The sequence below is a fragment of the Gadus macrocephalus genome, chromosome 16, assembly GCF_031168955.1.
Source record: "Gadus macrocephalus chromosome 16, ASM3116895v1".
NCBI lineage: Eukaryota > Metazoa > Chordata > Actinopteri > Gadiformes > Gadidae > Gadus > Gadus macrocephalus.
In genome coordinates this window covers 22,398,210-22,412,609 of record NC_082397.1, presented here as the reverse complement: position 1 = coordinate 22,412,609, position 14,400 = coordinate 22,398,210, and the positions used below count along the sequence as shown (strand labels likewise).

The 14,400-nt window shown below is 45.0% G+C and overlaps 3 protein-coding genes across 3 annotated transcripts; 1 reads left to right on the top strand and 2 right to left on the bottom strand.

Annotated features, from left to right (window-relative positions):
• The first annotated feature begins 269 nt into the window (after positions 1–269).
• On the top strand, positions 270–7,621 carry si:ch1073-280e3.1 (complement factor B). The gene is made up of 17 exons (XM_060075465.1): positions 270–429; positions 1,219–1,316; positions 1,638–1,785; positions 1,871–2,056; positions 3,040–3,219; positions 3,317–3,561; positions 3,688–3,829; positions 3,938–4,072; positions 4,206–4,292; positions 4,367–4,504; positions 4,743–4,982; positions 5,606–5,756; positions 6,185–6,258; positions 6,423–6,514; positions 6,719–6,851; positions 6,952–7,001; positions 7,212–7,621. The coding sequence occupies exons 1-17, from the start codon at positions 378–380 to the stop codon at positions 7,371–7,373; spliced, it is 2,313 nt and encodes a 770-aa protein (XP_059931448.1). The 5' UTR covers positions 270–377; the 3' UTR covers positions 7,374–7,621.
• A 286-nt stretch (positions 7,622–7,907) lies between these two features.
• Positions 7,908–8,520, bottom strand: LOC132474658 (TRPM8 channel-associated factor homolog). The gene is made up of 2 exons (XM_060075466.1): positions 8,471–8,520; positions 7,908–8,275 (listed from the first exon to the last, which is right to left on the bottom strand). Exons 1-2 carry the CDS (start codon positions 8,498–8,500, stop codon positions 8,033–8,035), a joined length of 273 nt encoding a protein of 90 aa, XP_059931449.1. The 5' UTR covers positions 8,501–8,520; the 3' UTR covers positions 7,908–8,032.
• A 4,548-nt stretch (positions 8,521–13,068) lies between these two features.
• LOC132473860 (TRPM8 channel-associated factor homolog) lies at positions 13,069–14,051 on the bottom strand. The gene is made up of 2 exons (XM_060074142.1): positions 13,542–14,051; positions 13,069–13,294 (listed from the first exon to the last, which is right to left on the bottom strand). The coding sequence occupies exons 1-2, from the start codon at positions 13,829–13,831 to the stop codon at positions 13,069–13,071; spliced, it is 516 nt and encodes a 171-aa protein (XP_059930125.1). The 5' UTR covers positions 13,832–14,051.
• Positions 14,052–14,400: the final 349 nt, after the last annotated feature.

Here is a 14,400-nt window from a genome sequence, read left to right as displayed (position 1 = left end):
ACCAAACAAATCCACTTCTACACAGTAAAGTCAACAATACAGATAATTGGTGTATTCTGATGGTCCTGAAAGCATCAAAAAAATTGGCCTCTATTTTATAAACACATGAAAGTGTGAAACATAAACAAAAGGGTTGAGTGTATCAACATGGCAGGAATCCAGAACTTATCATTTTAGGAAGTGATCGTTTTAAATATTCTCCGAAATGGATAAAAGTAAGGAGAAATCATAACTGAAAGGGCAGAGTGTGTCACTTTGATTTCCCGAGTTGCTCAACCTCCCTGCGTCGGGGTAACATAGTGGTGAACTAGTGCAGCAGGCATCTGGCTCAGGACAGTAACAGGGCTCTCTCCGACTGAACACACCAGAGTGTAGCCATGTTGACGGGGCCACTGTGGAGCGTCCTCCTGCTCCTGTCCATCCCAGAGGGTGAGTAGGAGTGTATATCTCTGTGTCACTTTGATGCAGAGACCAATATACCTCTGTTTCCATACCTTGTTTATTTATATTTTGTGCCCCACATCGCCATCCGTCCGGCTCCTGTGCCCCTAAGTGACACCACACCAGAAATGTTTTCCAGCTGATATTAAACCTTTTGTCAGTTGGCTTCATTATTTATAGGTGATAAGCTGAGGTGGACCTCTATCTATTTATCAGCAACAATCAATATGTACAACAATTATGATTATTAATTAATACATTGTTCAATTGCGACCTACAGTTGTATGCTTGAGCAGGTGGCAGATGGCATATGAGTCCGGGAAGAGGAAACCAGTAGCTCCCTTCATCAGCCAAGTTGTCCTTCTTAGAGTTGTGTAATTTTGTAATTTTGAAATCTATCATTGTTTCAATGGGCTTTGTTTGAATTCATGGTATGGAAACCTGAGGTGATAGTGGGCTACTTGATTTTGGAACGGCAACATAATATACGTTTTGAAGGCATAACAAAGGAAAATATCGAGGGCATGACCTGAGTTCTCTGTGCTAGCAGTGGTCCCAATCTCCTTGTCTCTTGTAATCTGATGATGTACTGTCATTTTTGCCTTTATTTTAGTTTGGTTTTACTTACCCTGTGTGTGTGTGTGTGTGTGTGTGTGTGTGTGTGTGTGTGTGTGTGTGTGTGTGTGTGTGTGTGTGTGTGTGTGTGTGTGTGTGTGTGCGCGTGTGTGTGCCTGTGTGTGTGTTTGCTTGTATGTGCGTGCGTGTGCTTGTGTGTAGTGTGCATGCAGGAGGTGGACTACGGGGACTATGAAGACAGCGATCCTCTATGCTCCACTGAAGAGACCATCAGAGGGGGCTATGTGTCCTACTCACAGGTAGATGCTTACAAGTGATTTAGACGATAATGGTTAACACAATCTGCTGCGTCGATTTCTAAAATGAAGAGATGTTATCTACAATGAAGCTACATAAGAAGGTTTTCATTGCAAGAAAATCTTTTAGGTTTATAATTAACAATAATTCTAAATAGTACATAATGTATAGTATTAAGAAATTGTGATATAAAATTATGTATCAATTTGATGTATATGGGAAATGTTGATCGACATCAAATACAATTCATCATCCTTTTGCAAATACGTAATAATTGGATTGTTGCAAGGTAGTGTAACGAATTATGAATGTTCCCATTTTAGGGAGGGTTGTATGGGAGTGTGCTGACCTATCACTGTGCCCACGGATACGACCCTTTCCCTGTTAGCCATAGGCTATGTGATGATGAGGGGGATTGGTCAACCATGACATCAGCGAATGGCAGACTAGTGACACGGGCAACATGCAAAGGTAAATCTCTGCTTTCTGAAGGAAGATGCCTTTGGTATGGGTTTTAACGTGTCACTCACTCTCTCTCCCACTCTTCCTCTTCCAGAGAGAGTGTGCCCCGGCCAGCTCCAGCTGGATAATGGGGACTTCTGGCCGAGGGACCAGTGGTTCCGTCCAGGGACTATGCAGAACTTTTCCTGCCTTGGAGGGTTGACCCTCTCTGGCTCAGCAAGCAGGACCTGCACCGTCTCTCTGGAGTGGACCGGAACCAGCCCTATTTGTGACAACAATGGTCAGGATGGCTGAACATAGAAACTGAATTTGTGAATGTTTTATCCAGAATTCCCTCCACATTTTGCTCCTTGCCTTAACTAAGCCAGGATTTCACCTATGAGTTGAATCAATTTGCAAAATCCAGATGGTTTCAATGTGTATAGGGATGATTTTTGCCATCTGAACCTAGAATGTGTATCTCTGGGATACAGCATAAAAATAAATGATTGATGCTAGGGTAGGCAATTCTGAGAAACCAGTCGGGGAAGCTAGGTTTTAAAATTGACCAGAAAGAATGAACACAAAGAATCTCAGCCCTCCCTTCAGGCCCTTCCCCCAAAGCACGTTGACTAGTTTGCTCGCTTTACCATCATGTCTGCATGGCCTTATGGAAGACTCATCATGTGCAATGAGTGTACAGCTGGGGAGCTAGGTAGACAGACAGGTAGGCCATCCAATAATTTCATTCGGGCCAAATTAAATAATTGGTCAGGCCTGTGACTGCCAGATATACAGTTTTATTTTCCACTTTATGTCAGAGCATTTGATTCAGGGATTTTATTTATTTATTTAACAGAATTTAAGAACTTAAGAGAATTGAACCAAATACTACAAACAGCCTCACAACACTTCATTCCAGCACACAAACAACATACTGTGTGTTCAGTGGCCTCTGGTATGAATGTGTCTGGTACCTAACGGTAAAAGAAGGCTATGATAGTACTTAAATTCAAGCGATTGATCAGGTGTATTTGTCTGTATATTAGTATATATCGACCCGAGTTGACCTACTTTTTTCAAGCGTTACAATAGCACTACACAGAGAATCAGCTTTTCACGTACATGCATGATCCAACTACACCCCTTTTCTCTAAACCTTTTAATGGAGCAAGTGGGTTAATATTAATAATCTGTAATCCTTTTTTAGATTTATTTTAAAAGCCATGTCCAAATGTCAACACCAAAACAAATTCGTTTTTTATTTGCGTTTGGTTTATTTAGATGTCGTTGATGCCTGCAACGACCCAGGCGTCCCAGCGGGGGCCTTGAGGTCAGGGTCCCGGTTCCAGGTGGGGGACACACTGACCTATCGTTGCCAGGCAGGTCTGGACCTGCTGGGTTCGAGCCAGCGTGTCTGTCTCTTAAGCAGGGAGTGGACCGGCTCAGCCCCACGATGCCAGGGTAAGGGCGATAGACCTCCCAGATGATGATGATGAGGGTGGTGAGAACTCTTGTTGGTTTTTATCAATGTTGTTGATCATATAAAACTTCTATGCAGCCTACAATGGCTTCGACAGCCCCAGCACCGTGGCAGCCTTAATGATCGGCTCCCTGTCAGGGGTTATTGAAGCTCTTCCACCAGAGATCCCCCCCCCGCAAAGCGTCCTTCAAGAGGGCTACGGGCGAATGATCATCGTTGAGGATCACAGTCGGTTGAACATCTACATCTTACTGGACACATCCGGCAGCCTGGTCGAAGACTTCGACACAGTCAGACAGTCTGCTATCAGTCTCATCAGGAAGGTCTGTACACTCTCAGCTCAATATCACCCCTTTAGAGGGCAGGGAAACCTACATTGGACTCACAACGCATTGCACCAAAAACAACCAAAATATAATCACCAATATTTCTCTACTCCTCCCCTGTAGCTGGACAGCTTTGATGTCCAGATGAAGATCCATGTGGTTTCTTACGCCAGCGAGGCTATAGACATTGTGACCATCATAAATACCTTCATAAGTGCCGATGCTCAACTTGTCATTGAGGAAATAGAGAAGTTTGACCCCAAAGGTAGGACAGCCCTAACGCAATGTGGGATTGTACTGTGTCCGGACGTTGTCAATTGCTGCATGCACCACTGGTTCATGTTCGTGAATTCTTTCTTTTTTTCATCTGCAGATCACGGGGACAAAATAGGGACCAATCTCTTTGCAGCACTGCATAGAGTAAATGAGATGATGGCTTTACTGAAGTTAGACCGAGAGGATAATCATTTTATGGAGACTCAGAATGTTATTCTCATAATAACAGATGGTAATGGTTTTATTTTGCTAAATCTTTTCCCTTCAATTAGTTTTTTATTGACTTTTATTGATGGCCAACTCATTGTCTGACGGAATGTATTGTGCTGTAAAATGGTAACATGAGGGTCCCTATCTCTCCCTAGGTAATTCCAACACTGGTCCCGAACCCCAGATTGCCCTTGCCAAAATACGATCCCATTTTGGCGGCCACACCTTGGAGGAACTGCTCGGTATGCAATCACACTATCGTCTTTAAACTCGAATACTGATCGCCACTTTAGACTAACGTCATACTCGTCCTCAGACGTGTACGTGTTTGGTGTCGGAACGAAGATTAACAAAAAAAAGCTGAATGACATCGCCTCACACAAGCAGAACGAGGAACATATCTTCATTCTGGAAGACCTCCAGTGTCTGGGAGAAGCCTTTAACCAGATGATCAGTAATGTGCTTCTTTTATTTGTATTTGCGGCCTCAATATTTTTGTCAAATACATATTTTATATATATATTTATTTATTTTGTAAATAGTTCATAATATTGCACAATATATAGTGGATAAGTGGACACTTTTTAACCTCCATTCATCCGGTGATTCCATCAGACAGTGTTGATCCGGTTCAATTTCGGTACGGTATTCTTAAGTACCATAAGAGTCATTGCCAATGGATTTGCATCTAGAAATCAAGACGACGACCAAGTGTGGGGTGGCAGAGGAAGAGCTTGACAGCGATGATCCTAAAGTAAATGGCCAATACACCAGGCCATGGCACGTCGCTCTTAAAATCCTTGCATCCGATCTGAGCAGAGAGGAAAAATGCTACGGATCCGTTGTGAGCCCAAACTGGATCCTGACCGCGGCCCACTGCTTCGCCCGGCACAGTGTAGCGGTACGGAGGCAAAAGATAGAAGTCACTCACGGTAAGTGTTGGTTCATTCCTGGTCCACCTTTTAACTCATGCATTTGCTCAAAGGACAATTAAAGTTATATCATTCATCTATCCAACTCTGTTTCGGCACACTTGAGCAACAACAGTTTCCTGGGGTCATTTCCTGTTTAACTTAAATCATCAACTAGCCTACGAGACAAGTTACACTGAAATGCGATTTCATCCCATATCATGTTTTTTCAGGGGGGTACTACTAGAATATGAATAGGAATATAGGAAATAGGAAAAATGCCCCAGTTATGTATCGTGTCGCTTTAAGTCCCCCCTCCAAGTAGCCAAGTCTGCTGTGATTGGTCAGCACGCCCACACTCTTGTGATTTTGACTTTGACCATGAAACAGGCTTCTGCTTGTTTCACACACTTATTGAGGGGCACTCTTGATGGGCGTGAATACTCCCCCTAGCTCGGACTTAGATTTTTGTAGTAGAAAAATAAATAAAAAGTATAGATTCATCATATAACAGTCTAAAGCAATGGGAAAAGTCGAAAAAGCAGATTATCACCCCTTAAACAATGGCGAATAAGGGGCATCCATTCCCTGATACTTGAAAAACGTATCATATCAATTGACTCACCTCATACTTCCCCTCGCAGGTGGTAAACAGCAAATGATGGATGGTCAGATTTTCATCCACCCAGATTTCAACATCAAAGGCCTCCAGCACAGAAATGTGTCCGAGTTCTACGACTTTGACGTGGCTCTGGTGCAGCTGAACACCAGCGTCCCCCTTCTGTCAGAGGCCAGGTAAAGACGGTCTTAAGGGGGTCACCTTCAATTCCCGATGGGTTGTCCGCGGAGACGCAGATGAGCAGCAACGATGCAAACTTGGAACCGGACAGTGTTTGTAAATGCAGAATAATCGTTCACATAAACAGATTCATAGGTGTATGCTCAGACCATGCTGCTGGTTGCTTGTGGATGAGAGCCCTCTTTTGTGTTGTTTGTTAACGATGATGTACACCTGTTTGATGCTGCTTCCTTCCTTGCCTGGTCGCTCTGGAAAACAACATTTTAATCTCAATCTCCTCTGGTTCAATGAAGCCTGTAACCATACCCAGCCACAAAAGTGGAAACAGAGTGTGTTGTAGTTAGAGGGCTGGGGATCGGCCCTAAGGTGCCATCAGATGGATAACCCTACGAGTGCGCTGACGCAAAGGTTTGTGGCCCCACAGACCCGTCTGCCTGCCGTGTACTACGGCCGCCGACCGAGCCATGAAGCGAGTCAAATCCACATGCCAGCAGCACAGTAGGAGATGAGCCCTGACCTTTCGACCTGAACCTACAACACATTGCTACTGACACATACTTCTGTGTATATATTTGATTCATATAGCGCCTTTCAATGATCCAGGCTGTGTGCGTTACAGTCTGTGTGCGCTTGTGTTTATGTGTGTGTGTGTGTGTGTGCAGGAAAGGAATTACTACCAGGCAGTGAAACTAACGCATCCTTCATCGACAAAACCTCGAAACGTGTGGAAACCCTGATTCATCTTGGAGAGCAGGTGAGTGGGTGTCCCCCTGATGAATCTCTGGCCCAACTGAACAACTCACTCTCAGTGGTCATTGCTGTTTATCACTTCGAAAGATTCCATAAAAGTACTTGCCATTGTACTATTTATGTGGGCACTCCCCATGTATGTTTTATTTAGATGTAAGTCTTATCACCGTGTAAGACAATTAATTGACTAGCTCCAGCCTCCCTCCAGAGGCAAGCATGCGTGTCCAAAGCTGCCTGGGAACTGAAGGACGCCCCCGACGTGACATTGGATGAGCTAGTACCCGAGCGGTTCCTCTGTACCGGAGGCCCTTCCAGGTCCGGAAACCCCGTCAGCTGCAAAGGTAAGTTCCCGACAGGCAAGGGATCTGTTTACCGATCGTCACCAGCACGATATGAAAATCTGTTGATACAACGCTCTCAAAATCGACTTCACAATTCTAGGCGATTCCGGTGGTTCACTCTTCTTGAAGAAAAGGGAGCGCTACTTTCAGGTGAGTGAGGAAACACAATATTATGGTGATTAACTAGGGCTCTTTACCACAGAGGCCTAATAAAAGAGCTGAAAGCAGGTGTATCTCATGAAGTTATTCACGGTCCGTAGGCATTGCAAGTGCCATAATTCAGATACACCTCTTTTCACCCGTACTATATTATTACACCTGTTTGATGAATGCCTATTATCTACAACTCTTTCTGACTAGGTGGGGGTATTGAGTTGGGGTACCGTAGACCGGTGTTCTGGTAAAGGTCGTGGGCGTCCTGCTGCCGATGCTCGTGACTTCCACATCAGCCTTTTCACCATTGTGCCGTGGTTAAAGCAGCACCTGGGCCAGGAGCTAGAGTTCCTGCCTCTGGGAGACTGAGGGCAGTCGTTCTCTGGCCTGTCTCCCTATGCCAGCAGCCAGCAGCCTGGTTGCTTCAGCATCTATGAAGAACAGATAACCCTGCTGTCCTGCTTTTCTTTCCATTTGAGTGTAATGTGCAAAACCGCTCCCAGTCACAGTAACTCATTAATATCCAATATGTCTTCGAAACTATGGATACGTATTGTGTGCATACCTTTGCTTTTGTTTTCTTATTTTCTTATTAAAATAAAAACTCTACTACTGTACTATTTAGGGGAGCGCATTTGGTGAAGGATTTTAAATTGAATTGTGTTCTGTTTCACAAAAGGCTGAGTGAAATTAACTGATTGGTTCAAAAACAAAGAAAGAAAAAAAGGAATACGCAAAATCCATATAATTAAATACATGAACAAATACAAATCATACATTTAGTATTTTTCTACTGAGAAATCAAACACTTAATTACATGACACCCATCCCTTTAAAAATCTGTTTGGATAATATTTTCTAAAGCTTAGCTCGTTAAATCTGTGTCAATACAGTATATATAGGGCCATCTAACCGACCGCCACTGGTGCAATAGCAATTAAAAAGGAAATGGATAGAAGCCTTTGAGTCCCACAACAAAGCCGTCCATCCTTGACGGATGGTCTCTTCTTCAGAGGCAATAGGAAGGTTCACTGATAGCGAGCCATGGGGTGGTTGGTCCACGGAGGTAGCTTGGACAGCTCCTCCTCAGTGGCGGCCTCTATGGGCCAGCCCCAGGCCTTGAAGAAGGCACACAGGTTGTGCTCCACGGCCATGGAGAAGGTCTTGCTGTACAGGTTCATCTTGCCCTTGTTGTCCCCGGGCACGATGCTCATGTCGTGGTAGACGGCGAACACTTTCTTAAAGGCTGCCCAGCCGAACGCCTCCTGGAGCTGAGGTAGTGAGAGCAAGTGACATATAGATGGAGGATAGACCATATGTAGGGGCCAGTGTGTCCTAATTTGGATGCCCGGTGAAGCCAGTGATCTGTTATTGCTGAGTACTAAAATGTATGGATTGAAGGGTGGAGATGGCTATGAGGTGCATATAAAACTAATCAAAATCATGAGCATGAGTCCTCATCTCACCTGTAGGTATGTTTCCAAGGCCACCCACATAGTCCAGCTCCCAAGGTTTCTATGCATAAGATAGGTGGATAATTAAGGCAGACCATAGTCGTGCGGTGCATGGGGCGCGGAACTGCATACTTCCTTAAACCTTGGCTCCGGTCTCATCTTTCCGTGCTGCTCGCCACAATATGTGTTAATTTAGTGTGTAACCCCATTCATATCAGAATAGTTTTCGATACCGTAGAATGAGCCTTTTATATCTACAAAGGGAGTGGGTCCTCCCTATGAACATACCTTGACGCATCCTTGTAATGGATGCTAGGTGTGGGCACTATAAGTCCCGCCCTATGTGTGCTGTGCAATTATCAGCGATCAATACTATGACAACCCGCTTAAGTTGCTGTCCAAGAGGGTTACCATCTCGGACCCATGTAAAGGTCCGAGATGGATAAAGAGAAGTGCTGCCAGAGCACCATGGGTCTGAATAAGATATCATGCACGAGAAAAAGATTACCATGGTTTGCATGTTTAACCTGACCTTGATTAGCTCCATACCCCTAGAGGGCCCTGTCTTGGAAGGGTTATTTATTTTGATAAAATTGTGAACCTTTATCTGAAAAACTGAAAAAAAGTATTGGAACTTAATAAGATAAGATAAGATAGACTTTATTGTCATTGTACAGTCACCTATACAACGAAATTGGGAGTGCCAACTGAAGGTGCATTACACATACAAAATAAATAAACAAATAAATCAATAAACAAGCAATTTAAGTTAAAAATTAAAACGGTGACCCTCATGACCCTTACCCTACAAGTGTCCGAGAAGGTTAACCCTTCTGGGCTGCGCCTTGGAACCTGACAAATCATGCAAGCTCATGTTTTCTCCGCAGGTAAGGTCTGGCTTGCCTCCCATACAAAAAGATTTGTGCCTGGTACGAGATAGACTGACTAATCACAACCGTTCTATCTAATATGAGGTTTGTTATATAAGATGACCATTCAGAGGTACACTGTAGAGGAGCCTTGAACAACAACAAAGAAGGCTGTTTGCCCGGCTATCGAGACAGTATTAAACAAACGACATGGTATGTTATCACCAAAAGAAGTACAAATGACTGCACTTAAAGGGTAATTCCGGTGTAAAATGGATTTGGGATATGTTTTGTATGATAACGTGTTGAAACGTTCGCAGATAGACGCTTTCTTCAGTTGGCTGTTTTTAGCCGATTCTATCAAAACACTATAAACTTGGAACAATGGGGGCAGTGTTTATGGTAAAAACTAAATCACTATTTTATACCATTGAAAAGGCTAAAAGTAGCACGACACTTCTTTGGTAGTATAATAAGGGTCTTAAAGGGGACCTATCATTCCACCAGGTGTGAGTGTGATTAGCCATTACAAGACGTTTTCAAAATGTGCAGCATTGTGAAATCACAGGTGGGCGTGTCCACCTAGATGTCAGACGGATAGATGGGCAACGTTTACTTCAGTCCACTGGGTAGGCTGGTAGACTGATCTATCCAGCACACATCTAGGTGGACACGCCCACTAGTGATGTCACAATGCTGCACATTTTCAAACCTGCTTGTAATGGCTAATCACACTCACACCTGGTGGTATGAGAGGTCCCCTTTAACATATAAAACGAGGCATTGAGAACTTTGTAAGTGTACAGATTGTTTATTAAAAAGGACATTTTATACACACAATACCATCAGTAGATCACCCGTCGACGCCATTTAGTTTTTAAGATTGGCAAACACAGAGCTTGCGTGTTGCTGACGGCTGTCACAATCTCTTTGTTCGTCAATCTATCTATCGAGTCTTGAAAACAAAATGGCGTCGATGAAATTTTTTTTTTCATGGGGTCTCATGTTTGGGAAAAAAGTCTGTACGGGATTTTTTGAGTGAGATAGGCCTATGCATTTCTGAAAGTACCCCCGCCTAAAGTTACCAAACGAGCGAGTCCGTTTGGGCGCCCCCTCCTACGTAGGAAGGGGGCACAGTTGAATATTACCTCCAACTTCCCTGCTCCCCTCTAATCAGAGCATAGCTAAGATTTTCTTTACCAGCGGACGAGCAGCTCCGGCGGGGGGAATACGGCAGCAGCTCAGCTCCGGGAGAACAATCCCTTTCTCCGCCGGACTGCTGCCGAAGCTTCAGCGGCAATCCGAAGGAGGAGACATGGAGGAGAAAGGGATGTACTTCCGGAACTGAGCTTCCAGACTGCCGCCGAGCTACCCCCGCCAGACTTTTCAGCTCCCAGAGGACACCCGCCGGAGCAGCCGGAAAGCTTCCGCGGCAGTTCAGCTCCCGGAGTACACCGCCGGAGCTGCCGGACTGCCGCAAAAGCTTCGGCCGCAGCCAGGACGGAAGCGGCGGCAGTCCGACAGTTCCGGAGCAGGGAGCTAGGCGGCAGTCCGGCAGCTCAGCTCCCGGAGTACAATCCCTTTCTCTCCCATGTCCCGGTTCATGGACTTCAGAGAGTCAAGGCCAAAGTTCCTTTGGAGATATTCTTCTCCCCCAATTCTTCTCAACCATGGCCGAGATATCCCCCACTACGAGTCTTTACTTGTTGTGGTAAGTACCAGAGACGTCAGACCCAGTCTTAATGATTCATAATATCATGCGAGGCGCACGTTGCTTTTGGACGTGATACTAGATATTATATTATATAATTAAGCAATAGATCACGCCAGGCTGTGGTATGTACTCATTATACCACTGTTACTGTTATGGCGAAACGAAAGTCATAGACACACTACATTTAAAAAGAAACCAAGAAAGTCAAAGTAGCCGTTTTATTAAAGACTACCAAAAAGTAGTCCCTCCTGGCTGCCGCTATGCATCGACGGTCGCTATGCAACACACTTTAGCGTCCCTCCGAGAGAAGGCTCCGATAGAGCGGTTCGCCGGCAATTTACCCTATGGAGCAGTTCACTCGCCGATTTTAGACTTCAGTGAACTGTGCTATTGCTTTTATACAACTGTTAAAATTATGGCAAAATGACTTCACACACACACACTAGTAAAAATACGGTTGTATTCTTTGACACTTTCCACTTCAAGGCGCGGAGTGATACTTTCACAAAATGATCGGGCGTCATAGCAGTTATGTATACGCTCATTATACAACAGTTGGGAACCAATCAGATCGCTGGATTTAGGTCCCCCGTTGTATAAGTACCCATATATATTATTATTAGTGCTGTCCAGCGACTAAAATATTTTATCGCGATTAATCGTATTAATGTCAGTTAACTCGTTTTTTTTTTTTAATATTCTAAATATCCCTTGATTTCGTGCTGCTTGCCTTTTCGTGAGATCAGAGAGTGTTGAGAAGGACAGTAAGAAGAGATGCCCACAGTGAATTCAACCCGGTCCACTTGACCTCGGGTAGGTGCATGACAGTGGTAGGCCTACCATAAGACTTCAATAGCCCAGGATTTTATTTGTTTCAATCACTGAACGTTCGAACAAAACTCTTGCTCAGCAAAGATGGGAAATACTATAAGTAACATTTATTATTTAAACCAGTATGAATATCCCTACCGTACGTAGGCCTATACACATTACCAGGCTATCAACTAACGCCTAAACACACACACACACACACACACACACACACACACACACACACACACACACACACACACACACACACACACACACACACACACACACACACGGTGGCGTAGTGGTAATCGGGAGAGTCGGGAGAATTCCCGGTGGGCCGTTAACAACAGATGCAACACTCAAACTGTCAAAGTCGCAACCAAGTCGATTTTGTCTAGAGGGGAGTAACTGAGCGGCTCCTCCCGTAGTGGTACAGCTCAGGTGGGCCTTGAACTGCGATTGGTCAGAAAGACGTAACAGCTAATGACAACAATGAACTCTTGTGTGGGCTCAAACAGAGTGACCCACAAACACACACACTTTTAAGGAGTTTTTCACCCGCTCCGTGTCCTTGCTTGCCCCAACAAGTTTGTGGGGCGTGCTTGTTGTTTTGTTTCCGGTGTAGCTAGATCCGGTATGGTGGTGTTGTTTTTCTAACGTGACAAGTTGTTGCTAGACAGCAGGTGAAAAAACTACAACGTTCTCCAAGCCAAAAGAGCGTTAATCGCGCGATAAAAAAATGAACGCCATTAAAATTGGTTTGCGTTATAGCCGTTAATAACGCGTTAAACTGACAGTACTAATTATTAGGATTATTATTATTATTATTATTATATTATATTATATAGATATAGAACTTGAGGAGTCCACAAACAGCAACAATCCCTTCTCCTCCATGCTGTGGTTCAGTCTGACAGCTCATTGGTCAATGGGAAGTAGCTAATTTGCATTAAAGTTACAGACACCAGAAACAGCGCATTCTGAAGGGACTGAAACAGAGGGGAATAGTGGTAGGCAAGATAATTTTTCCTAAAAACTATTTCCAGCAAACAGCTTCAAAAACATGTTTCCTGGAACTCAAATACTATGTTTACTTGTTGGGAAAAGACCATAATATGTCTCCTTTAACTATTCGGGAACAACTAACCACTTGTTGTTTGAGAAACCTGCTTCTGCAGCACTGCTACAAAAAAAACGTTGCGGTGATGTCTTGTTCACCCCACCTGCCAGCCCATGAAGCCCTCGTGTGTGGTCACGATGACCCGGCCCCGGCCATAGTAGGCTCCAGCCAGGAAAGCCCGTCCGTCCGGGGTGGTGCCGATGGGGAAGGCCAGAGGGCCGTGGACGAGGACCTCGGAGGCTATCGCGCCACCGCTGATGTCCAACTCGAACACGCCCTGCAGAAGGGACTCCAAATCATCCTTAAAGTCCTTGCCAATTCTGGATTATGGAAATATATGAAAGAGAACAAGGAACATCACAATGGGTTTAACCTAAACAGACACAATTAAAATCATATTTTGTTGAGTTGTTTGACTGGATTAGTTGGCTTGACGTTATCCCTAGTCTGTAACATCACATATGCTGAGTGGTCTTGTATCACACTTATAGCCAAGTCAAATAAAGTAAAGATAAAAGTCAAGCAAGTCTAAAAATGCTGAGGCTCAAAAACAAACAAATAACCTACACCACAGCCAGCCAGGAGGTTGGAATCTGAGGATAAACGGGCAGAAGATCAACCTCTCCACAGTGCTCAGAGAAGTAGATCCCCGCCACGCTGGGCACCTGGTTCCCTGGGAAGGCCTTCAGAACGTCTTGCTTGGGGTGTTGTCCAGCCCAGGACCAGGCCTGCCCTGCGATCAACAGCCCCCCTCCAGCTTTCAGAAACTCCACCAGGGACTTCACATCAGGAGCCATGCTGTAGGCATCCACCACATACACCCCCACCCCCAGGTCTTGGAGGAAGCCCCCCACCATCTGGGCCTGGAACACGGACCGGCAGAGGTTATCCGCCACTGGCTTGCAGCTCTGGTGAATACCAACCAGGGGGTTTTCAGATCCATCGCCCCTGAGCCAGGTGAGGGCGTTCTCCACCACGGCGGGCAAGGCAGTCAGTTAGCTCTCGTGACCCAGGACTACCATGCGTCCACGTCCAAAGAGGGAGGCGGCCATCAGCACCTTGGGCGTTCATGGCCAGGGGGAAGGCGTGGTCTCCTATCAAGACCAGGTCGCTTGGGATGGCCGGGCCTATAAGGTCTAGCTCTTTCAGGCCTGAGGTTAAGGAGATCACCATGAGAGTAGGCCTTCCCATGGTGAGACAGGGTGCCCATAAAAAAGGCTGGGGTGGGGTGGAGCGATGCTCCGAGGGTTATGGGAGTGTAGGCGGCCAACCGGATCAAAGGTTTCTCCCAATTCAAAGGGCTCTGACCCTGGTTGTTTGGATGAAAGCTGAAAGCTTGGTGAAGCAGATGTAGTATCCTTGTTTTATATGGTGAAGCGTAAGGTAGTTGTACTGAAATGAGAAATGGAGAGCACATTTCTGAAAA